The sequence below is a fragment of the Phoenix dactylifera genome, chromosome 7 (genome assembly GCF_051530095.1).
Source record: "Phoenix dactylifera cultivar Ajwa chromosome 7, Ajwa_hap1_PhDact_Kaust_v1.1, whole genome shotgun sequence".
Classification (NCBI taxonomy): Eukaryota; Viridiplantae; Streptophyta; class Magnoliopsida; order Arecales; family Arecaceae; genus Phoenix; species Phoenix dactylifera.
In genome coordinates, this window is record NC_143196.1 from 24,139,795 (window position 1) to 24,163,347 (window position 23,553).

At 43.6% G+C, this 23,553-nt stretch overlaps 2 protein-coding genes across 3 annotated transcripts in view; both read right to left on the bottom strand.

Moving 5' to 3' along the window:
- LOC103695645 (MADS-box protein SVP-like) overlaps nt 1–23,285 on the bottom strand; it is a 91,841-nt gene extending 68,556 nt beyond the window's left edge. The window contains exons 1-2 of one of the 2 annotated variants that reach the window (XM_039127354.3): nt 23,159–23,285; nt 22,562–22,748 (exon numbers count right to left, since the gene is read on the bottom strand). In XM_039127354.3, the coding sequence (XP_038983282.2) occupies nt 22,562–22,743 (182 nt within the window). In that variant the 5' untranslated portion in view covers nt 22,744–22,748; nt 23,159–23,285. Of the gene's footprint in view, nt 1–22,561; nt 22,749–22,998 lie in introns of both variants that reach the window. The other variant, XM_039127353.3, reaches the window with a different exon arrangement.
- LOC149753189 (uncharacterized) lies at nt 8,841–18,580 on the bottom strand. The gene has a single exon (XM_089924348.1). It carries the CDS (start codon nt 12,586–12,588, stop codon nt 11,728–11,730), a length of 861 nt encoding a protein of 286 aa, XP_089780474.1. The 5' UTR covers nt 12,589–18,580; the 3' UTR covers nt 8,841–11,727.
- Nucleotides 23,286–23,553: the final 268 nt, after the last annotated feature.

The following is a 23,553-nucleotide window of genomic DNA, read 5'->3' on the forward strand; positions in this document are numbered from 1 at the left end:
TCAGAGGAGCCAGAAGGGGCAGGAGGATGCCGAGAAGAAGCTCGGGGAGGCCGAGGCTAAGCAGAGGGAGGCCACCGCGAGGATGGAGGCTGCCGAGGCCGAGTTTCAGTCTATGGCCAAGGGTCTCGAGGAGGAGGCGTCGCATGCCCTAGCCAGGTCGACACTTCGTGCCTCTGAGGCACCCCTGGCCGACGCCCAGTTCGAGCTTGCGGGCCAGAAGTACGAGGCGGGGGTCCTTCGGCTGAAAATCGAGCAACTTGAAGCTCGAGAGAAGAAGGCGCTGGAGCAAGCTCAGAACGTGGTGCAGATCATTCACGAGTCGGCCGAGTTTCGGGAGCTGATGAAGGAAGAGGCGGTTGACGGGCTCATCCGCGGCTTCGAAAATTTTCGAAGGCAGATGCTGAGGATTTGCCCCAAGCTCGACCTCCATAGTCTTCAGCCTCGTCTAGGGTCGTTGTGGACGACAGTGAACCCAAAAGTCCCAAGGATGACGGCGCGCTCGATAGTGCGCCCGAGAACCCAGAAGCCGAGACCGAGCGTGCGGTCGTCGAGGCCGAGATCGGGGCGGCTGAGCAGGATGCTCGCGAGGCCCCATCTGGAGAAGCTGCCGAAGGTGCTCCTAAAGAATCTTCTGAAGCTGCTCCTGAGGCCGCTCGCGAAGCTTCACCTGAGGTGGCTACGGATGCTCGCGGAGATGGGCCAGCAAAGGATCCCGAGGTTGCTCCTGCAAGAGATCCCGAGGTGGTTCTTGTGGACGGCTCTGAGGTCGACGCCGAGACCATCGCCGCTTCAGAGATGCCTTAGGACTTAGTTTTTCTTTTCTCTTTTTGTAAACAAGGTCGGCCACGAGGCCATTGTGCTGCCAAGTAGGTCGGCCTTAGAGCCAAAAATTTGTACTTAGCCTTACGGCTTTTCATCGATGAAATACATGCATTTTTTTCCATTCTGTTGTGTCTTTGACTCGTTTTCGCCCACACTCCCAACGAGCTTTCATTTTTGACTGCTTGAGTAGGACTTCACGCATCGTTTACTTTCTTATGTAATTTCGATATTCTTTGAAGAATTCTGCTGAGTCTTCAGGCTCAAATTTTTGAAGAATTTTGCTAAGTCTTTGGGCTTGGATTCAGTTGTAGTGTGAGTCGAGGCTAGGTTGTTGTTCGGCCATCGAAACTTGAGTGCTTCTTGACCCGTAGTCGAATCTTCGTTAGATAGTTCTCGAGATCGGAGGAGCCTTTAGCTCGCAGTTGACTTGGCGAGGCATCTCGAACTTGGTCAAAACGTCTTTAGGTTGTACTCGAGGTTGTTGCAGCAGGTTATCTCGAACTTGGTCGAGACGTCGTTAGAAAGGACATGAGGTTGAGGGAGACTGAGCTCGCGGTCGACGCAGCAAGGCATCCCGAGCTTGGTCGGAACGTCATTAGATAGGACTTGAGGTCGTCATAGTGGATCATCTCGAACTTGGTCGAGGCATCCTGGACTTGGTCAGGGCATCCCGAGCTTGGCCGAGGTATTCCAAGCTGGGCTGAAGTATCCCGAGCTTGGTCGAGGGATTTCGGACTTGGTCGGGGCATTCCGAGCTTGGCCGGGATGGGCCGATGCATCCCGGGCTTGGCCGGAGTATTTCGGGCTTGGTCGGGGCATCCCGAGCTTGGCCAAGGCATCCGAGCTTGGTCGAGGCATCATTTGATTTTTCCTAAGGACTCGAGTCATCTCAGAAACATCCTGGAGTTCATAAGCAGGTTATCATTAGAAGCGTTGAACAATTAAAAGAAAATTTTGAGAAATGCCTTATTGGTTGTGTTTTCAAACATCAAAGACCCTTAGAAGGACTTCACTGGTAGTACATCCGAGGTTCTCAGAGTGCCAACTTCAAGGAATGGGGTCCCATCAAGGGACTCCAACTTGTATGCTCCAGGCCGTTGGACCCGAGTGACTCGATACGGTCCTTCCTAATTCGAGGCAAGCTTCCCTCGCTCGGTAGGTTGAGAAGCCTCAGCTTTTCTCAAGACGAGATCTCCTACTTTGAACAGCTTGACCTTCACCCTGGAATTGTAGTATTGCGCCGCTTTCTGTTGGTACCTAGCCATGCGGATTCGAGTGGCTTTCCTTGTCTTTTCGAGGATATTTAAGTTACCACTGAGCTGCAATGAGTTGGAGGCTGCATCATAGTTCTCCACCCTTAGCGACGGGAGCCCGATTTCCAAAGGGATGACTGCTTCAGTTCCATAAGCCAGGTTGTTGCCCAGCAAGCAGCCCAAGAGGGGGGGGTGAATTGGGTTGTAATTAAAATGTGGAATTTTTATCTTGTGATTAATCTAAAGTGTTAGTATGGAATGTTAGAGGAATGAAGATAATGAGACAATGGAAAGCAAAGCATAAAGACACAAGATTTATAGTGGTTCGGAGCTACCCTTGCTCCTACGTCCACTCTCCAAGTTTCACTCGAGATTTTCACTATAATCCTAGAATTACAGTACGGTTGTTTTACAAGCTCACAACCAAACTTGTTTTACCGGCTCACAACGAACCACCACGTTTGTTTTACTTGGGCTCACAAACAACTAGCTTGGTTTTCACAAAGGATTACCAACTACAACCTTAGACCTCCTGATTCAATCCCTTGATTGAATCAAGCACCCAAATATGAAATGAATGTATGAATACAAGCTTCCAAAAAGTAGATAAAACAATCTTAATGAGAACAGGGAAAAGAAGCTTCTCATATAATTTTTGCCGATTGAGATGCTGCCTCTTTTTTTTTGGATCCTCTCCCGAGTCAGTCGGCAATGGAGGATCTTTCTATTTCGGCTTTGGTGAGGAGAAAGGGTGGGTTCTCGTTGAAGAGTTGCTTTCTCACGATTTTTCTTTTGAATGACCTTTGAGCTCTAGTTTCAAATGATTTGCTTGATCTTCTTTGTTTTGATTTTTCGTTCTTGTTACTGTGTCACTCAGAATGGGTCTTCTTATATCTTCATTTTGAAAAACTAGCAGTTAGACTGAGAAGAGTAGCCGTTCTGTCGCGCCTGGCACTTCTGACAAAAAGTCCGTTGAAGCTGGAGTCGTCTCACCTGTTCAGGAGTCGGCTCTACTAAAGTGGGAGATGTCTCGCATAATTCTGAAGTCGGCTCTGGCTCGGAGTCGGCTCGCGCGGTTCAGGAGTCGTCTCACGTCTTGATCCGCCGAAAAAGAGTTCTCTGCCTTTGTCTGAGAGAGACGTCTCGTAGTAGTTAGGAGACGACTCGCGCTTTGTCCGACAGATAGGAGACGACTCGTGCTCGACTCGAGTCGACTCGCGCTTTGCGACCTGAAGTACATGTTTCTATTTGTCTGAGAGAGGCATCTCGTAGTTGTTGGGAGTCGTCTCGCGCTTCATCTGAAAGATGGGAAACGGCTCGCGCTCGACTTGAGTCGACTCACGCTTTGCGACCCGAAATACATGTTTCTGTCTGTCTGAGAGAGTCGACTCGCGCTTTGTGGAGATGGCTCGAGGTTGTGCCAGTATGCCATTATTGTGCCGGAGTCGACTCGTACTTCCTGAAAGTCGACTTTAGTTTTGGAAAATGTTTGAATGGTTCCAACACTTAAGTTTAAGATTCATGAATCATTTCCTAAGATTTTTTTTTGAAGTTATAGCATAGTTACCCTGAAAATACTTGTTTAAAATTGTAAGACCAACAAGGAATGCACTCATAATATTTTGGCACATCAAAACCGAGAAGGGGAATAATCAATTACTCAGCAATCTTTCTCTTTTTGATGATGACAAAACATTGAGTGTTTTCAACCAAGTGTAAATTACATAAGTAAATCGAATCAAGAATGTATGCTCTTTTTTTTAATATATCCGAGATATGAAAGGTGTGAGCAACAAACTTCAATATTATAATGCTCCCCCTTTCACTTGAAATTGTGTAGTTATGTGAATTTTATTGTTTAGCCATTGTGAGTCCTTAATTTGTGTAAACATCGTTCACTTAGCTCCCCCTAGATTAGCGCATTTATTTTCACTTAGCTCCCCCTAAATTAGTGCATTGAATTTGACTCCTTTATTATTTATACTTAGTTCAGCCTAGTTCTTCTCTTCCTAACTCTTCTCTCCCTTTTTGTCCACAGCAAAATACATTAAAGGAGTGTAGCAATCATAAAAGACTGAGAAGGTGAGAGAAGAAATTGATCATTTCATTTCATCAAAATGTTGTATGCATTTGTGATCCAAAAATGAGGTACAATAGATTTGAAGAACTTTCTCCTATACATATACTAAGTCATAGGGGTTGAATCAGGAGGGCCCTGGCTGATTTTCGAGAAGGGTGATTGCCGTGAGAATATCTCCAAGACTTTTGAAGATCTCGGAGCTCTCCAACCGCTGAGACTTGCTAAGTTGGCTTATCGCCTCAGTGTTCTTGTGCAGGTCCTCTAGTAGTAGGTTGGCAAGTTTTTCGGCATTCTCGTTTAGCTTTTCTACGTCTCTTCAGACCGATACTTGCAAGCTCCGTGTATTTTCTTCTATATCTAGAAATCGTTGATATTGAGCTTGAAGAAGGCAATAGAGGCTTGTCAACTCAGCTTTTATCTCATTAACGGACTGGGTGAGAGCCACTGTAGAAGGGCTGAGCTCCGAAGAAGGTGTTCCACTATTCAGACCTCGGGAGGTCATCTCATCAACCATGAAGGAGGCCATCCTTCGCAGCTGATCATCACTCAATGTGGGTGAAGGAATGTGAGTAGGAGGTTCAGGAAGTTCTATGGTTGAAGTACGAGGAGGTGGAGGAAATGGTGGTGAAGATGGAGCTCTGGAGGGATCGGGCCCGTACCGGCCGGTTCGGATAAAAAACCGAAAAATACCCGTTTTTTTGCCGTTCCGGTACCGGTCTAGGACCGGACCGGTACGTACCGGCCCGTACCGGCTAGCTTTACCCACGTCAGCGGCATATTTTTAAGCGAGTCTTACCAAAAAAGGATTGGGTTATTTCGGGAAATACATTCGACCAACCCCGTACCGGCCGGTACGGCATTCCATGGGGTAAACTAGTTTTCTTTTTCAGAGGCAGCTCATGTACAATGTGATACATGACTGCTAGGTCTCTTTCAGAAATGAAATCAAATCTTTCCATTTTTGGGAAGAGGATCCGACCTATGATGCTAAGAAGTAGTCACATTTCAGCCGAGAGCTGATTTGCGAAAACTTCCTCCATTGGACTTTTGGGCTCTCGTCCTAAGATTGTCCTTAGTGCCTTTGCCCTTTCAGGATGAGAAGAAGGTGAAGGCCCTGTATTGGGAAGGCAAAATAGTCTGGACAGTAGGGCTTCAGTTACAACCACCTTAACATTTTTTACCCATCCTACCAAGGCATCATCTCCCCTTGCTATGGTGCTAAAAAATTCCCTAACTAGGCCAGGATACATAGGAACGTGCAGTGAGCAGAGGAGTTCTAGACCTAGGGCTTTTAGATGATTTCTTAGGCTAAATCCCTCGCGAGAAAGGAAGCGAAAATTGACCTTTCTACCAGTCGAGACCGCCCTCGTGTCGCACGAGCGAAGGATCTCTGGTCTAGGAGAGGAAGGAGCCACGGATCCGGAAGGGTTTGGCTCATTCCTCGCTTTTGACCGTCGTTCTAACTCGTTTGCCACGATAGGACATTTTCCACGTGAGCTGGAGGATTTCTTGGGAGCCATGGAGACCTAATCTAGGTTAGACTTGGAGGAGAACCTAGGGTTTTGAGAACACAAGATGATCCTAAGCTCGGGGACAGAGAGGAACTCAAGTTGAAGGCTCAGAAAAAATGAATGAAGAGACGGCTCGGGTACATAAAAAAGACGTCGATTCGAACTCGAGACGTCTTGCGCAAGGGTCGAGACGACTCGACAATGTCATCTTTCCTTCGAGACGTCTCTCGCTAGAGTTTGAGACAACTTGGCAAAGATAGGGCACTGTGAGTTCGACCTGGAGACGTCTCACGCAATAGCTAGAGACGACTCGCACGTAGGTCGACTCGGATTCTTCTCGAGTCGGCTCGAGATCTATTTTTCTTCAAACCATTTGTAATGGTTAGTCCAAAAGGTTTTAGAATTGGTTTGATTGACTTTTACCTTTGGAGAATAATCATGAAGGCGCAATTTGATTGGAAGTCAGATCATGAAGGAATGAATTGAGGGAAGTGAAAGCATGATTATTGAAAGGGGTCAATTACTCCCAGTTTTCTTCTAAGAGTACAGAATCAATCTGTGGAGTAATTGGTTATACCCCTATTTGATTTTGATGAGCTCAAAGCATTTGAGTATATTTCAAGTTGTACTAATGAATTCAATCTAGTGTTTCAGGCAAATATATGTGAATTTATCTTTAATAGCATCGAGCCTTTGTTCAAAGTCATTTGGCTAAGTATTGAACTAATTTAAGCCAAAGTCTGAAGCTCGAGTCGACTCCGGAAGAGTACGAGTCAACTCTAAGTGTTTCAGAGGTTCTGGCACGAGCTCGAGTCGACTTCGGTACACTACGAGTCGACTTCGACTGAGAACAGACAGAAGGACAGAAAGATAAATTTCAGACCCTATCACCGAGTCGACTCCAACGGTTTTGAGTCGACTCCGATGCTTACCGAGTCGACTTCCGACGGTTCCAAGTCGACTCCAATGAGTAACAGACAGAAGAATAGAGAAGTGTTTTCTGGACCCTGTTACCGAGTCGACTCCAACGTTTGGCGAGTCGACTCCTAAACAAGCAAGAGTCGACTCTCAGAGGAAAGCAGACTGAAAGGCAGAAAATCAAACAAAGTGACTCTGTGAACGAGTCGACTCCGAAAATACGAGAGTCGACCCCAAATCAGCCGAGTCGACTCTAAGATGATCCGAGTCGACTCCAAGGCAGTTCAACTCCAAAGACAGAGGATCAGTTTTTCGGGCTCTGAGAGCCGAGTCGACTCGAGAAAGAAATGCAGAAAATTAGATCTCTGGAACCCTGAGAACGAGTCGTCTCCAGAGGGCCGAGTCATCTCCGGATACTGGCGAGTCGACTCCAGAACGGGACAGCACTTTAATTCAAATCCCGAACAGCGGGCGAGTCGTCTCCAGTAAAGCATGAGTCGACTCCAGATCGAGCGAGTCGACTCCGACCCCAACGGATACATTGTCAGGAGTTGCAGACTGTGCAGAACGGCCACAAATTAGTGTCTAACGGCTAGTTTTCAAAGAGGACTGCTTAAATAGCCAGAGTGAACAGTAGTAGACACCAAGAGAGTCACTCCATCTGAGCATTAAGTGTTTTCCGTCTACCAAGAGTCTATTGAGAGAAAAGACAAGCAAAAGAAGGAAGAACCGTATTCAATACATAACTAGAAGTCTTCCCTTCGCATTCAAGGCTCTTCCTCTGACATTAGATCTTCAGTGCATTCAAAGAGGAGACTTAGAGTTCGAGAAGCCCCTTCTTCCTCTTCCAAAATCTGTTTGAGGGCTTCAACTCTACTCTTTTCATATTGTTTAATATTTGCTTGTTAAGAAGCCTTTCTTGTAACTTTTCCCAAACTATTTTCTTACTTGATTCAATTAGGAGATTGAATCAAGGGTTGTAAGGTTTGTTGGTGAGCCGAAGTTAAAACCAACGGTGTAAGGGTTCGATTGTGATCCCGGAAAAACAATCGGATGGTTCTAGTCGGTGAGCCTGTGAAAACCGACCGAGTTCGTTGTGATCTCGCGAAAACAACAAGTTTGGTTATGAACTTATAAAACAACCGACTGTAATCCGGGAGATTATAGTGAACTCCCAAGTGAAGCTTGGGGAGTGGACGTAGGAGCAAGGGTTAGCTTCGAACCACTATAAATTGGTTTGTGTTTGTATTGGTTGCTGTTTTTTCTCTCTCTCTCTTCATTCACTTCATCTAGTAACTTAACTAATTTGCTTGCAATAGATTTAGTTAATTACTAATTATAGTTTTTAATTGGTCGAGAATTAATCCAAACCCAATTCACCCCCCCTCTTGGGTTGTCTTCTTGGGCAACACAATCTTCACTTAAGGTTTTTGTAAAGATGTTGGCTAATTGATCAACGGTGCACACAAAATCGAGTGATATGTCTCCATTTGAGACATGATCCCTTGAAAAGTGATGTATTTCAATATGTTTAGTACTTGAGTGTTGAACTGGATTCTTAGATAAATTTATAGCACTAGTATTATCACAATTAATGGGTATTTTTGTTTGCTTAATCCCATAATCTTCTAATTGTTGTTTGATCCATAAGATTTGAGTACAACAACTTCCGGCTGCAACATATTCGGCTTCCACCATTGATAATGCAACCGAATTTTGCTTCTTGCTAAACTATTAAATTAAGTTTTCATCTAAAAGTTGACATGTGCCACTAGTGCTTTTTTTATATCTAATTTACATCATGCAAAGTCAGCATCTGTGAATCTTATTAATTTCAAACTAGAGTCTTTTGAGTACCATAACCCTATATGCTGAGTTCGAACTAGATATTTAAAAAATTTTTTAACTGCAAGTAGGTGACTCTTTTGGATTTGATTGAAATCTGGCACACATGCATACACTAAACATAATATCTGGTCTACTTGCGGTAAGATACAAAAAAAATCCAATCATACCCCTATAGAGCTTTTGATCTACACTCTTGCCTGCCTCATCCTTGTCTAATTTGCATGACGAGCCCATGGGTGTGCCTATGGACTTATTGATCTCCAAGCCAAATTTTTTGAGCATTCCTTTGATATATTTGGCTTGATTAATAAAGATTCCATCCTTTAGTTGTTTGAGTTGTAATCCAAGGAAGAAATTCAGTTCATCCATCATACTCATTTCAAATTCACTTTGCATTAAATTCGCAAATTTTTGATATAAATTATTGTTGGTAGCTCCAAATATAATGTCATCTACGTAAATTTGAACTATCAACATATCCTTATCTTTTCTTTTCAGAAATAAAGTCGTATCAATATGTCCTCTAGTGAATTTGTTTTCCAATAAAAATTTACTTAATCTATCATACCAGGCTCTTGGTGCCTGTTTTAGACCATAAAGTGCCTTATTAAGTTTAAATACATGATTAGAGTACATGTGATCTTCAAATTCTGTAGGTTGTTCTACATATACTTCTTCAGTTATATATCCATTTAGAAAGGTACTTTTGACATCCATTTGATATAATTTGAAGTCCATAGAAGTGGCAAAGGCAAGCAATAACCTGATGGCCTCTAATCTAGCTACTGGAGCAAAGGTTTCATCAAAGTCTATTCCTTCTTCTTGGTTATACCTCTTCGCTACGAGCCTAGCCTTGTTTTTATAACAACTCCATTTTTATCTAACTTGTTTCTAAAGACCCATTTTGTACCTATTACGGGGTAATTTTCAGATCTTTTAATTAGTTCCCAAACATTATTTCTTGTAAATTGGTTTAGTTCTTCTTGCATTGCATTTACCCAATTTGCATCTTCTTCTGCTTCTTTTAGAGTCTTTGGTTCAATTTGAGAGACAAAGGCTAAGTAGTTATTTGCATTTCTAAGAGATGCCCTTATCTTAATTTGATGTGCTGGATAACCTATAATTAGTTCTTTAGGATGGCTAGCTACATATCTCCACTTCTTAGGTAGATTATGATCTAGTTCTTCAACTACTTCATTCTCAACTTGTTCATCATCTTCTTTATTGTTGGAATTGGATGAATCTTCAAAAGTCATTCCTCTAATCTCATTTTTCAGAATTTCTGTGTCATCTTGAGGTTCATCCATCCTAAGTGAATGACTAAAATACTCATCAAAAACTATATATACTGATTCCTCAACAACAAGTGTTCTTTTATTAAATACCCTATAGGCTTTGCTAGTTGATGAGTATCCTGGACATATTCCATCATCTGATTTTGTATCAAACTTTCCTAGATTGTTTTGATCATTATTGTGTATGTAGCATATACAACCAAACTCATGAAAGTGACTAATGTTTGGTCTTTTGCCTTTCTAAAGCTCATAGAGAGTTCTCTTAAGAATTGGTCTGATAGAAACTCTGTTTAGAATATAGCATGCTGTATTTACTGCTTCAGCCCACAAGTACCTTGGAAGATTTTCCTCACATAGCATGGTACGAGCCATATCTACTAGAATTCTATTTTTTCTTTCTACTATCCCATTTTGTTGAGATGTCCTAGGTGCTGAGAAGGTGTGGTTAATTCCATTTTCATCACGAAATTCCTCAAAAAGATAATTTTCGAATTCAGTCCCATGATCACTCCTTATTGAGATAATGGTGGTTATCTTTTCATTTAAAACTTTCTTATAGAATTTTAGAAAGATTGAAAAAGTTTTATCTTTATGTGCTAGAAATATTACCCATGCATACCTAGTGAAGTCATCCACTATTACAAAACCATACTTCTTTCCTCCTAAGATAGTGATCCTAGTTGGTCCGAAAAGATCCATATGAAGCAATTCTAAGGGCCTAGATGTTGACACATCATTTTTAGATTTGAAGGAACTTCTTGTCTGTTTTCCTAGTTGACAAGCCCTACATACTCTATCTCTCTCAAAGTTCATCTTAGTTATCCCCTTAACTAGTTCCTTATTAATCAATTTGGAGATTAAGTCTATACTTGCATGCCCTAGTTTACGATGCCATGACCAACTAATTTCATTATCTTTTGCGTTTGTGACTACTAGGCATTGACTACTTCTTACAAGATCATCTAAGTTTATCATATAGACATTTGCATGCCTATGTCCTACAAAGATAGTGTTGTTTGTTGAATCAGATACAGTGCATAATAAGGCTTCAAAGGTGACTTTGAAACCTTTATCACACAATTGATTAATGCTTATAAGATTGTGCTTTAATCCATTTACATACAACACATTATCTATAAATGTAGAAGAGATCTGAATTTTACCAATACCAATAATTTGACCTTGGCTATTATCATCGAAGGTTACTACTCCTTTTGACTCGAGGGTGACGAATTGATCTTTGTCCCCGGTCATGTGTCTTGAGCAGCCACTATCGAGGTACCAATTCCTTTTAGCTTGGTTGGCCGCAAGACATACCTGTATGAGAATCAAAAGACTTTAGGTACCCAAGTCTTCTTGGATCCTTCATGGTTAGTGTGAGTGAATCCTTTTGGAACCCAAATTTTCTTTATGTTGCTTTTCTTTGATATTTATCTATAGTTGTACACATAAGATTTATGTCCAGGTTTACCACAACAGAAGCATATAGGTTCATTAGATTCAACCTTTGTTGCTTTGATAAAAAAATTTTTTAAAAGTTTTTGTTCCTTTTTAGGCCTAAATCCTAGCCCAGCTTTGTTAAAAACAGCTCTTTGACTATTTAGAACTATATCTAGTTTTTCAGAGCTGCAAGTGAACTTATCCAACTTATACTTATCTACTTCCTTTTTAAGGTTTTGGTTCTCATTTAGCAGCTCTTTAATTTGTTTGACTTTCTCCTGCTTTTCAGATTTCAGCAGTTGCATTTCATTGGTCAAGGATTGTTTTTCTTCATTGTATTTTTCAGATAATTCATTTAGAGTTTTGTTTTCAGTTCTTAACTCCTTATTTTTCATACCAAGTTTTTTATAATTATTAACTAACTCATTAAAGGCATCATACAATTCATCGAAAGTGAAACTAGGTGATGCATTAGTACTTACCTCATTATCTTGAGCCATAAGGCAAATGTTGGCTACTTCTTGGGGTTCTTCTTGAGATGAGGATTCATCGCTATCTCCCTATTTTGCAACAAATATCTTCTTCTTTTTCTTCAGCTGTTTCTTCAAGAGCGGACAGTCTAGCCTAAAATGTCCAGGTCTCTTACACTTATAGCACACTAAGAAATCTTTCCCTTTCTTCTTATCCTTTTCTACCTCACCTTTTGTTATAGGATACCTTTTGAGGTTCATCTTCCTTCTCCTCATGAATTTACTGAATTTTTTTGCGAGGAGGGCAATATCATCATCCTCATTCTCATCTTCTCCTTCATCACTACTCTCATTACATTCCTTATGGGTAGAAGCCTTCAGTGCTATTCCTTTTCTCTTCCGATCCTCATCCTCAAGGTGTTGGATCATAGTGAGTTCATGAGTCATCAATGATCCGAGAAGCTCTTCTAAAGAAAGGATGCGGAGGTCCTTGGCTTCTTGTATTGCCGTCACTTTGGCCTCCCAAGAGCGTGGTAGTGAATGAAGAATCTTCCTAACAAGATCATTGTTAGAGTACACTTTTCCAAGGCTCTTCAGTCCATTAATAATATCAATAAATCTAGTAAATATGGAAGTAATATTTCCAGATGGCTCCATTTTAAACAATTTATATTTATGCACTAGCATGTTAATTTTTGACTCTTTAACTTGATTTGTGCCTTCATGAGTAATTTCAAGTCTATCCCAAATCTCCTTAATGGAGTTACATGTTGATACTCTATTAAATTGATTTGCATCTAAGGCACAATAAAGCACATTTATAGCCTTGGCATTTAGTTGTGCTTTTTTCTTATCTTTTTCATCCCAGTCCTTTTCGAGTTTGGGAGTTACTATGTTGTCAACAATGTGTATGAATGTGAAGCCCATTGACAATAATGCTCCAAACATCATAGTCTTGAGCTTGAACGAATATTCTCATTTTTGCCTTCTAATAGATATAGTTTATTCCATTAAATAGGGGTGGCCTATTGGTTGACTGTCCCTCACTTGAGGTTAATCCGAATTGGGTTGCCATTAAATCTTTTACTCAAGAAGAGACTTAGATAACAGTCACTATCAAAGAGCACCTGCTCTGATACCACTTGTGGCCCAGCAAGCAGCCCAAGAGGGGGGAGGGGTGAATTGGGTTGTAATTAAAATATGAAATTTTTATCTTATGATTAATCTAAAGTGTTAGTCTGGAATGTTAGAGGAATGAAGACAATGAGACAATGGAAAGCAAAGTACAAAGATACAAGATTTATAGTGGTTCAGAGCTACCCTTGCTCCTACGTCCGCTCCCCAAGTTTCACTTGAGATTTTTACTATAATCCTAGAATTACAACACGGTTGTTTTACAAGCTCACAACCAAACTTGTTGTTTTACCGGCTCACAAACAATCCGGTTGGTTTTTACAAAGGATTCCCAACTACAACCTTAGACCTCCTGAATCAATCCCTTGATTGAATCAAACACCCAAATATGAAATGAATGTATGAATACAAGCTTCCAAAAAGCAGATAAAATAATCTTAATAAGAACAGGGAAAAGAAGCTTCTCATATAATTTTTGCCGATTGAGATGCTGCCTCTTTTCTTTTGGATCCTCTTCCGAGTCAGTTGGCAATAGAGGATCTTTCTATTTTGGCTCTGGTGCAGAGAAAGGGTGGGTTCTCGTTGAAGAGTTGCTTTTTTCTGATTTTCCCTTTGAATTACCTTTGAGCTCTAGTTTTAAATGATTTGCTTGAACTTTTTGTTTTGATTTTTCATTCTTGTTACTGTGTCCAGAACGGGTCTTCTTATATCTTCATTTTGAAAAACTAGCCGTTAGACTGAGAAGAGTAGCTATTCTATTGCGCCTGGCACTTCTGACAAAAAGTCCGTTGAAGCTGGAGTCGTCTCGCCTGTCCAGGAGTCGGCTCTACTGAAGTGGGAGATGTCTTGTATAATTCTGGAGTCGACTCTGGCTCGAAATCCCGCTGACAGGTTATCGGTCGATTTTTGTTGGAGTCAGCACGTGCGGTTCAGGAATCGTCTTGCGTCCTGGTCCGCCGAAAAAGAGTTCTCTGCCTTTGTCTGAGAGAGACATCTCGTAGTAGTTAGGAGGCGAGTCGCGCTTCGTCCGACAGATAGGAGACGACTCGCGCTTGACTCGAGTCGACTCGTGCTTTGCGACCTGAAGTACATGTTTCTGTCTGTCTGAGAGAGGCGTCTCATAGTTGTTGAGAGTCGTCTCGCGCTTCATCCGAAAGATGGGAGACGGCTCGCGCTCGACTTGAGTCGACTCGCGCTTTGCGATCCGAAATACATGTTTCTGTCTGTCTGAGAGAGTCAACTCGCGCTTTATGGAGACGGCTCGAGGTTGTGCCAGTATGCCATTCTTGTGCCGGAGTCGACTCGTACTTCCTGGGAGTCGACTTTAGTTTTGGAAAATGCTTGAATGGTTCCAACACTTGAGTTTCAGAACCATGAACCATTTCCTAAGATTTTCTTTTGAAGTTAAAGCATTGTTATCCTAAAAATACTTGTTTAAAATTGTTAGACCAACAAGAAATGCACTCAAAATGTTTTGGCACATCAAAACCGAGTAGGGGAATAATCAATTACTCAGCACAGGTCGAAGGGGGTTTTGCCGGTAGGGACTCGGAACGTAGTTCTATAGGTCCAGAGCACATTGTAGAGATCTTCGACCCATTGCCCTTTGGACCTATCGAGTCTAGCTTTCAGCCCCTGGAGGATAGTCCGATTTGTCACCTCTGTTTCTCCGTTGGTTTAAGGATGTGCGACCGAGGTGAAGCGATGGTCGATGCCAACTTGGAGCAAAATTTTCTGAAGCGGGCGTTGTCAAACTGTCGGCCGTTGTCGGATATGAGGACATGGGGGAGCCTAAACCTGCAGATTATCGATTTTCAGATGAAGTCTCGCATCTTTAGCTCGGTGATTCGGGCCACTAGCTCGGCCTCGACCCATTTGGTGAAGTAATAGATGGAGACAATAAGAAATTTTTTTTGTCCGGTGGCTTGGGGAAAAGGTCTCAAGATGTTGATTTCCCATTGGGCAAACGGCCAAGGGGCACTGATTGAGGTCAGCGGGACTGAGGGTCGACGCTGAATGTTGGCATTCTGCTGGCATCGGTCGCACTTTTGGATGAAGTCTACTGCGTTTTTATCGAGTGCGGGCCAATAATATCCCTAACGTAGGATTTTATGGGCTTAGTCCCTACCTCCTAGGTGGTTCCCGCAGATCCCCTCATGTACCTCTTGTATGGCGTAGTCCGCTTCTGAGGGACGAAGGCATTTGAGGAGGGAAGACGTGAAGGATCTGCGATAGAGCTTGCTTTCATACAGGAGGTATCAGAAGGCCTAGCGTTTAATTCGGCGGGCTTCGAGCTCATCATCAGGGAGGACTTCATTCTGCAAGTAATTAACGAATGCGTCTATCCAGCTCGGCTCGGTTTCAACGCAGAGAACTGGTTTGGGCTCCTCGATGCTCGATGCTTGAAGGTACTCAAGCGTCGTAGTCTTCGGAAGCTCGCTCATGCGAAAATTTTCCAGCTTCGATAACTGGTCCGCCCTCGCATTCTCTGCTCTGGGGATGTGCTGGATGTCGAAGGCGCTTAATGTGGAGGTGATATCTCGCACCTTTTGGATGTATTTCTGCATTGACGGCTTCCTTGCCTCAAAATCTCCCAAAACCTGGCTCACGACCGGTTGGAAGTCGCTGAAGACCTTCAAGCTTTTGACCTCGACCTCTTTTGCCAATTTGAGCCCGGCAATGAGCGCCTCGTATTCTGCTTCGTTGTTAGAGGCAGGAAACTCAAAGCGTAGGGCTTGTTCTACGACCACTCCATCTTGGCTAGTAAGAATGAGGCCTGCACCGCTACCCCCCGAGGTTGAGGAGCCGTCCACATGTAGAACCCATGGTTGCCCTGGGGCCTTCTCTTTTGATGTGAGCTTGGGCTCGGGGTCATCTGGTAAGGTGCACTCTACTATGAAGTCAGCGAACACTTGTGCCTTGATTGCCAGCCTCGGGCAGTACTCGAGGTCAAATTTCTCGAGCTCGACCGCCCACTTTGCGATTCTTCCCGTGCGATCCGACCGTTGCGGAACTTGCTTTATAGGTTGGTCGGTCAATATGGCCACTATATGAGCCTGAAAGTATGGTCGGAGCATTCGAGCTAAGATGAGCAATGCGTAGACCGTCTTCTCTAGCTTGGAGTACCGGATCTCTGCATCCCGTAGAACTCGGTTGGTGTAGTATATCGATCTTTGAGATTTGTCTTCTTCTCGAACCAGGATCGAGCTGCCTGCTACCGGGGATACAACCAGGTACAGGTATAGAAGCTCGCCCTACTGAGGTTTCGTGAGCAATGGAGGAGAAGCGAGATGGCGTCTAAGCCTTTCAAAGGCTTGTTGGCATTCTTTGGTCCACACTAAGTTTTTCGGTCATTGAGAATCTTAAAGAACGGAAGGCATCGTTCTGCTGACTTCGAGACAAACCTCCCTAAGGCCGCGATTCGCCCGTCGAGCTGTTGTACTTCTTTGACCGTCCTCGGTGGCATCATCTCTTGTAGTGCTCGAATCTTTTCTGAATTCGCTTCAATCCCATATTGAGTGACCACGAAACCGAGGAATTTGTCCGAGATGACTCCGAAGGCACACTTTGTGGGGTTGAGCTTCATCTGGTACCTTCTGAGGGTGGAGAATGCCTCGTCGAAGTCGGTTATGTGGTGCTCGGCCATCTGGCTTTTTACCAACATGTCGTCTACATAGACCTCCATGTTCCAACCTATCTGGTCCTTGAAAATCTTGCTGACCAGTCTCTGATAGATAGCCCCGGCATTTTTTAACCCGAATGGCATCACCTTGTAATAGTAGAGGCCTTTGTCAGTGATGAAGGCCGCCTTCTTCTCATCCTCGAACGTCATCCGGATCTGGTTGTATCTCGAGAAGACATCCATGAAGGTCAGCAGCTGGTGTCCCGAGGTAGAATCGACGAGCTGATCGATCTAAGGGAGGAAAAAGCTGTTTTTCGGACAAGCTTTGTTTAGATCGTGTAGTCCACGCACATACGCCATTTGTCATTAGCTTTCTTTACGAGGACCAAGTTGGCGAGCCACTCTGGGTAGAAAACTTCTTGAATGAAACTGGCCTCGAGGAGTTCGTCGACCTCCTCGGCCGCTGTCTGTTGTCGTTCTAGCGCGAAGCTTCGTTTTTTCTACCTCACGGGCTTGTAGTTTGACTTGACCTGAAATCCGTGAACCATGACCTCGAGATCGATCCTAGGCATATCAGTAGGTGACTAGGCAAATACGTCTGTGTTGGACTAGAGAAACTCGATCAAGCGATCTCGCTCGTGAGGGCTCAAGCTGGAGCCGATCTGTACAGTCTGCTCTGGGTGATCTTCTCTCAAAGGGATTTGAAGGAGAAGCTCGCCAGGCTCTGCCCGTTGCTTGTTAAGCTCGTCGCGTACCTCTAGAGTTTTGGTGGGCAATGCTTGGGCCGAGGATTGAGCAGATGCTTCAGTTGGTTGTTCTGCCCGACCTGGCGTTCCAATTGGTTGCTTTGCTTTGAGAGTCGCCATGTAGCACTGTTGGGCCGCTACTTGATCTCCTCGAACTTCGCCGACCCCCTGTTCGGTGGGAAATCGTACCAGCAGGTGACAGGTCGAGGCTACGGCTTGGAGAGCGTTGAGTTCTGGTCGGCCGAGGATAGCGTTGTAGGCCGAAGGCGTACGAACTACCAGAAAGTCCGTCCTCACAGTACTTTCTCTAAGGACGAGCCTGACTGTGATAGGTAAGTTCACTATGCCTTCAACTGGGACTGAATCTTCGGTGAATCCGACCAGCGGAGTATTCATTCTTCGGAGCTGGCTCTCCGTCATTCCCATTTTTTGGAAAGCATCATGAAATAACACGTTCACTGAGCTTCCATTATCAACCAAAATGCGTTTTACATCAAATTTATTTACAACCAGAGAGATGACCATAGCATCACAAAAAAAAATATTTTCTTCGCTCATTCGGCTTTATGGGGAGTCTCAACTCCTTTCAGGTCTTCATCCGAGAACGAGATGGCCTCTGTCGTGCGTTGACGCTTTGGAGGGGCTTCCTTCTGTGTAAGCTCTTCTGCCGAGCTTCCCTTGATAGAGCCCATTTCTATGACATTGATGGTACCGGCAATGGATCTGTTGTCATTTTGATTTTCAGGCGGTGCGGCATTCTCCGCTGGTGCTCTTTCGTCTCGCCGGTTCCGTATGAACCGGTTGAGTATTTTGCGGCGAATGAGCACTTCAATCTCATCTTGGAGTCGGAAGCACTCCTCGGTGTTGTGACCATCGGTGGAAGCGACAATACTTCCTAGAGCGTTGCCGAGCTTCTGAGTTCCGCATTGGTAGCGGCGGTTGGAGATAGCCTCAGCCTTCTATCTCCATGAGAATCTCGGACCGAGTAGTAGTGAGGAGAGTATAGTTTTCGTACCTCCTTGATAGTGTTCTCTGCCAAGGTGGTGATCTCGGTCGGGGCAGCAGTCTCGGATGAGGCAGACTCCTCAATCGAGGCAGGTTCTTCTCGCGGCGAGGTGATTGACTTCTTGGGCGGCCACGCTCCTCGCGATGTCTTTTTTTGCCCCTTTGAGGGCTACTCGGCGGCGTCTCGCCGAGAAGCCATGGCTTCTTCAGCCTTTACATATTTTCGAGCTCGGGCTAGCATCTCCGTAAAGTCGGCAGAAAATTTTTCTCGAGGGAGAAGAGGAACTTGTAAGATCGAGCTTCCATCTTTAATGCCGACATGGCAATTGATTGATCGAGCTCGCGAACCTCCCAAGTGGCGGCAGTGAAACGGTCATTGTAGTCTTTCAGAAATTCTCCTTCCTTTTGCTTGAGGTCGAGAAGAGAATCCGACGTTCGCCGCTGGCATCGGCTGGCGGCAAAATTGGTCGCAAACTGTCTGCCAAACTGCTCGAAGGAGAGCACGGTACTCGGCTTGAGCCTGGAGAACCAAAGTCGAGCCATTCCTTGAAGGGTTGCAGGGAAAGCCTTGCACAGTAGAGCCTCCGACGTTCTCCAGATGATCCAGAGGATCGGTGATCCCGTTGTAGGATTCTATCTGGGGCATTTTGAATCTTGGTGAGACCGGCTCGTCCTCAATTAGGCAGAAGAAGGGCGACCTGGTAGTAAACTCGGGGTCGCCCTCACGCCTGATTCTTTGGTCCCGAAGGCGCCTCGATTCGCCGCTCGAGCTCTTCAACCTTCTTGTCGAGTTCTCCGCTTTGGAAGATCGCCACGGTGGTCTGTTCCGGTTCTGACTGACCCGGGGTCGATTCAGCTTCCAAAGGCTGTGGTCTTTTATCTTGGTTCTTCCTTAGTGGCTCCCTCCAGAAAGACACCCGGGTTGAACCTTGGTGACAACGTCGTTCTCCATTGTTGACCCTTGAAGAGTCATGGGGATCTCAGCCTTGGAACACAGGTCCGTCTGGAAGGAGCGCCGATCAGATATGAACCTGCGGCGGCGGCATAGGAGGGGCCTCCACGTGCTGCATGCCTTGGACTTCTGCTGCTAGTGCCTGAACTTGCTATACCAGCGTGTTGAATTGCTCAGGCTGGATTTGAGGAACTTGATCTACCGGAGGCCTTGGCGGCGGGTTCTGGACTGAGTGGCCAGGACTTGGCATGCGATGCCAAGAGGCATTGGAGGCTCCTCTATTCCTCAATCTCATGATCATGACTCGGTCCCTTCCTCTAGCGCCAACTGTTGCTAGAAATTGGACCCGAGGGTGACCGCGGATCGAGGAGGAGGAGCGGCGGATGGTTGTCTCCGGTGGACCTGCAGGAAGCCTGTGGCCGGGGGTTCCGGCGTAAGCCCTCCGATGTTTAAGTCAGAGAGGGGCTTTTAATGGAGAGAAGTAAAGTATGGATGTATTTTTTGGCCGGAGGGGAAGAAGAAAGTCCCCTACCTAGAGCTCTCCCCCCTTTTATAGGAGGGGGTGTAGTGATTACCTGTGATCGGACGTAAACGGCCCGAGATTTCGGGCTAGCTGGCGATCCGTTGAGATCGTGTGTATTCAAATGTTGACAGCCGTTGAGGCAGAGATCGCATGATTTGATCCTGGATAAGGACTTGATTTTCGGTGGTGTGGGGAGGTCTGCTTCTCCCTTTGACTGGATCTTCCTTGGTCTTGAGGTCGATCCGGCTTAACTCTACCGGGATCATGCCTGCCAAGGTCATGCGGAGATCGAGGACGTGAGCTCTGGGGTCGTCGATGCCGAGACAGAGCGCTCTGAAGTCGGGCACTCTGAGAGTATGCTTGTTGTCGTCACGTTCGTCATCAAGTGTCGGCGATTTGTCCATGTGCTTTGAACGATCCATTTTTCCCCCAACAGGTTATATACTTCCTTTCCAATTTTATTCATCGTAATTTCAATACTGAGCATTCCTATGAAAGATATTTTTTACTATGATTTCAAACACTGAGCATTTCTATGCAGAATATTCTCACTGATATTAACCCAGATTAAAGATTCCAACGAATATGTTATATGATCATTGTTGGAGCATTGTTCCAACATATATTAATGCTAAAAGATGACTGGTTTCCACAAAAAGAAATAAGAAATTTTGTGAATGACCAAATACAATTTTAAATGAGAACAAGCCTTCTTGCTTTGGCACAATGAAGAGATAAGAGAGATCTTATGCATTTTACAGTGGTGAGTTAAGAAGAAACCCACATATATGAATTTGGTTTGATTAGCACAAGTCCAATTAAACTTACCCCTGCAGACTTGTAGGGGAATTGTATGAACACGGCATGCATTAAGGCCTAAAAAGGATTAGAAATATAGCTGCTCCAGAAAACTTGAGTTGATAAATAAGGCAATAGCCAAATGTTTCTAATCAACAAAAAACTTTTTATAGGCTATACCAGTGCATCTGTTGGAAGATAGCAATATTCTAGATTAGCAAGTAAAAATTTTTAGAATGAAACTACTAGAAGATATCATAGCAGATATGACTTCAGTTGGAAAGGAAAATTCTTCAACCTAATTGGTTAGGAAAAACAAGACACCTCACTGGAGTATTCTACCTTGTTTTCAAATGAAGGGTACTTTCAACCGAAAGGTGACAAGTTTACAGGCAAAATGTCATGTTATCATAAAGTAATTTGAGGTAGAATAGCTCAATAGTCATCCATAAAGTCACGGCTGGATCTTTTATCTCATCATCTTAACTATTACAAATCTAAATAGGACAGTTCTATTCCTTTGAAAGAGGTTGCCAAAATAATAATACTGATGTTACATCTAGTCTGTGCATGAGCATTTATGACCACAGAATTTTGCCAGAATGAACTAGTAGCAGTTGACTTTGCTCATTTGATTATCACACGTCTTGCTGGTTTGACCTAACATCCTATGAAGGTCAGTAACACTTTCTTTAATTGGACTTCTTATGTAACTACCAATCAAGCATCATTCTTACAATATTAATTTCTCCTGGTCATTACATCCAAACAGCTCCTAGTAATCCTCAAAACAAAGGCAAATTCATATACATAGTTTTATCAAAGCATGATTAACTAATCTAAACAACTAATTATTTATCAACACTAATCAAAAACAACCCTGCACTTCACAAATATCCATCAACTAATAAAGCTTAGTAACTGTAACAACTCAGGAACTTCCTCAAAAAGGCTAGCCGGAAGGTATTATTTGGGTTCTTTGATCTTATATAAGTACCCAAGATTTACCCAGTAATAACCGATGTGAGACTAAACACGCGTCCGAATGAGTCCTCACATACTTTCCCCATTTAAGCCCTGGCGTCCTCATCAGGCTAAAAATTCAAATTCATTCAAATCTAATCACAAGCACCACGATTAGCCTGCGGTCAGCCTCAATGAATTTGTGCTGCAGTTCCCCAGTCCACATAAGTTATGGGTCGAATCCACTCTGATATTATTTGTAACAACTTAGGGGCTCATCCAAAAAGGTTAGTCTAAAGCTATTATTTGGGTTTTTTGATCTTCTATAAGTATCCAAGATCGGCCCAGCGAATAACCAGTGTGGAACTAAACACACGCCCGCACGGGTCTCCACAGTAACATTATTAAAATACAAAGACTGCTTAATGCTTAAATATTAATCATTACTACGTCACTCTATCAAACCTAAAATATTTTTTTTTGAGAAAGAACAAGTCTGAAATGTTAACAAAAAAAAAATGCTTAATAAATACTTAGTTTTAAATTCTTTAAGATCTTTTAAAGCTCTCCCAACTTGCCAAACTTTATTATATGTCACTCTCAAACCCAATACCTTACTCAGTGACTTGTATTGCCATTTTTTAAGATCTGTCTTAATGTTGTCTTTTGGACTACCTGAAATGGTTTTCTTTTTGTTTTTTTTTAGGCTGAGCTGAAGGGATTGAAATAACAAATCATTAAGAAGCAAACCGGTTGCCAAATTTTGTTATACTTAATGTGTTTTTAACTTTCTTTTTTCTTTTGCAAACGCTTGCAACATATTATCATTTGTACCTACGACCTCCTTAGTCCTGATGGATGTATAGTTTTCTTTTCCCTCTGAGTTTCAGGTCCAATGATCAAAGGTACAAATCAAGTGCTTGCTCTCAATGAGAACTCTCTTTCTCACTAGAGATCCTACACCGGTCCACCCTATACAGTAACAAAAATCAACCCCGTTTTCCACAATAACCAGCTTAAATTTCTCGCCACACTCACAAAGCTATTTGCACCACTATTCCACATCTTGTCCTCCTAACCAAAACTCTACATCTAGAGTCAAGAAAATCAGAAAGTTAACAACTCCACGCATGCATCTAACCTTGAGCAAATCCTGAACATAATCTTTCTTTCAACTCTACCTTGAGCTCGAGAACTCGTAGAGCCTGCCGGTTGACGAGAAAATGATGAGGGCGACCTCGGCGTCGCAGAGGATCGAGAGCTCCTCCGCCTTCTTCAGCAGTCCCCTCCTCCTCTTGGAAAACATCACCTGCCTCGCCGCCTTGTTGTCTACCTTCCTTATCTGGATCTTCTCCCTCACCATGGATCCTAAAATGCACCAAGACTTTAAAATAATAATAATAATAATAATAACAATTAAAAAAAAGAGTAAAAGAAAAAAGAATAATAGCAGGAAGAAGAAGTAACGGAAGAGCACAAAAATAAATGGTGCTTTTTAGGGAAAAAAGAGCGCCAGGTTTCCAAATTAAGCCATGAATCAGAAACCCAGGATTTCCTCGGGGGAAGAAGAAAAGCAAATAATAAAAAAAAAGAGAGCAAGAGAGAGAAAGAAACCCACCAAACTAAGGTGGGTTAAGGCCGCGAGAGGAGGGGAGTTTTTGCTGAGACGGGACTTCTACGGAAAGCCAGGGCCAATAAAAAGGAGAGAAGAAGAGGAGGAGAGGGGGGGCGCGGAAGAGAATGGAAGACCCCTCTTTTATGGTAAAAATATACACCACCTCTCCTTTCCTTTCTTGCTTCCTTCCTTCTCCCCGTTACTGCTGCAACCGCGACCGCCTGTCCGAATTAATGGTGGGTACGATGGCTAGTATTTCTTTCAGCATAAAAGAAACCCTTCTATGTGACGGATGATATGAAAAATAAGTGTTAGATTGGTCTTCCTTTACTTTGTGTTTTTTTTTTTCGTGGTGCCCCGTTTTGGAGGTTCCTTCTCAGCTGTTGCGAACCATCTACGTTGCTCTAAGAAACTAGAAGGTTTTGTACGCGCATACGATGGCTTTATTTCTTGACACTACTCTATTTCCTTGATCGATCGGTGTCCAAAGATGGTGAGATTTTTTGGTGTCCAAAGATGGTGAGATTTTTTGGTGGATGCCGTGGGATGGAGGTATTT

Bases quoted from the DNA above. Each gene is read 5' to 3' on its own strand.
- LOC149753189 (XM_089924348.1), bottom strand. From the start codon at position 12,588: ATGATGTTTGGAGCATTATTGTCAATGGGCTTCACATTCATACACATT.